General features: G+C 37.0%; 1 protein-coding gene across 1 annotated transcript; it reads right to left on the reverse strand.

The window, feature by feature from the left end:
- Positions 1 to 1,072: 1,072 nt before the first annotated feature.
- Positions 1,073 to 1,525, reverse strand: LOC122610229. The gene has a single exon (XM_043783222.1). The coding sequence runs from the start codon at positions 1,523 to 1,525 to the stop codon at positions 1,073 to 1,075; it is 453 nt and encodes a 150-aa protein (XP_043639157.1).
- Positions 1,526 to 2,154: the final 629 nt, after the last annotated feature.

The following is a 2,154-nucleotide window of genomic DNA, read 5'->3' on the forward strand; positions in this document are numbered from 1 at the left end:
GTATTAAATCATTTAAACATTCTAATGAAGTCTTTCGATAGCAGTTTTTATCACAAAATGGACACTCGTCAAGATACCAGATACTTGTTACGTATGGTGCAGTTGGAGGCACCAGATACTTGATACTTGTTACTTATAGTGTAGTTGGAGGCACCAAATACTTAATACTGGCACCTTAGGCCTGGTATACCGTAAGTGCTGGTTTCATAGAAATACTCGATTCTTGCTACCATAAGTAAGTTGATAGTCATATTGCTGTGTGTATCTTGATGATAATCGACCTGGCACATAACTTAATACTTGTTTACAAAACCTACCAACTCACCAACCATTGTGTATACGCTTTTGAATATCCTTTCAGGTGTGCAAGTCTAGAATGTTAGAAGTGGCTAAGGAGGATAGCATGATGGCCTTTAGCAGACTCAGACTAGGATTTGGAGCTATATATCTTATGTGATCATTATTGTTGCTTAAGTTTAGATTATGTCGTTATGTCTAACTGATTCTTCCCCTGCGTAGGAGTTTATCTATGTTGTTTTTGGATGTTGATTTTATGTTGAATATTTGTGCTTGAATATAATGAAATGTGGGCTGATTTAAGTATTCATGTAGTTACTCTACGTAACATGCATGACGCGTGTACTGTGCATCGCATCCCGAGTTTTCCGCCCTAGTCGGGGTGTGACACCTCCACTCACCCACCCACCACTCACTCTCAACCAATCACGTTATGCCACATCAAATCTACCACTCACCACTTACCCAAATTTTGTTGGCATTGCCACTGCTCACAACAATTTTATTTTTATTTAACATAAATTGAAACAATTATATTAAAACACTTAATATTAAAACATACTAAAACATTAAAAACGCATAAATAAAGTTCGGTTACAATAATTAACATTTAAAACACATAAATAAAGTTCGGTCACAACATAAAATAAACGTACAAACTACACCGCCACCCGTTTTTCACGCATAACTCGCGTTTGCGGCCTATGATGAACTCTTTGAATGCCGGGTCGGTGAGATGCTCGTGACGATCCATAACGAACTTCATGTCACGGTTTTACTCTCCACCTTCAAGAAACCTGAAATACTCATCATCTTTCTTCTTCTGAACCTCAAATCGCTCCTTCAGTATACTTGTCTTTTCCGCCGTGTAACTTGACAACGTATCACGTACTGAACTTCGACTTGAATCTTCAATTCCCACCTTCTTCTTACCCCTGGATTGCCTTGATGGAGCGGGATCCTCATTCAAACACGGTAACGGAACATCGAAAACCAAATCTTCATTCTTCGGTGTTGGATTTGGAGTAGATGAGTGAGATGACTTTCTTTTTTTACTCAAAGTGGAGGATTCTGCAGGTTGACCAACCAAAGGTTGTTGCAGCCACCTTGGTTGTTCCTTGACAATATTCCACGCCTTAAAATGGTTGAACGGTTTCTTATATAGTTTTTCAAAATCGTAACATGCCTTTTGTTGGATATTAAGGTCGTTACACCCGCTTTGTTTCATAAGCACCTATAATACATATAAACAGAAAACAAAAATCAATCTACTAATTTAAAAAAAATCAACATACATACATACATATACAATCAGAAAATAGAATCAACATACATACATACGTACATATAAAACAGAACATACATACATACACAATCATATATCTATATAAAACAGAAAGCATATATATGTCAAATTATATTTGTATGTCAAATCAATATATCTATATACATACACAATCAACAAATATGTATATATAAAACAGAAAGCATACTGTTAAGTCTGAGATTCGCTGAAGGAGACTTGAAAATTGACACATGTCGTCAGCAAGTCTCTTTACAATTTGTCAGCAGATGAAGAGACGTCTTCAGCGGGATGCATGCTGACTTAAGTTTGTCTTGGCGGGAAATATTTAAACTACATAAAGACAAAAAGTCACATGGTGGTTAACTAACTGTAATTTGCCCTGAATGGTAAATGTACAGGTTGGGACCAAAGCAATGGTTCTCTCTCTCTCTTACCCGATTTGGTATAGAAGACAACAGGCACATGATTCAAGTACCATGAGCCAATTGGAGTTCGACAACCACCATCAAGTCACAATCAAAGCAGGCTGTGTTGCCTCATGCCTTTTTTTT

The sequence above is a fragment of the Erigeron canadensis genome, chromosome 8, assembly GCF_010389155.1.
Source record: "Erigeron canadensis isolate Cc75 chromosome 8, C_canadensis_v1, whole genome shotgun sequence".
Classification (NCBI taxonomy): domain Eukaryota; kingdom Viridiplantae; phylum Streptophyta; class Magnoliopsida; order Asterales; family Asteraceae; genus Erigeron; species Erigeron canadensis.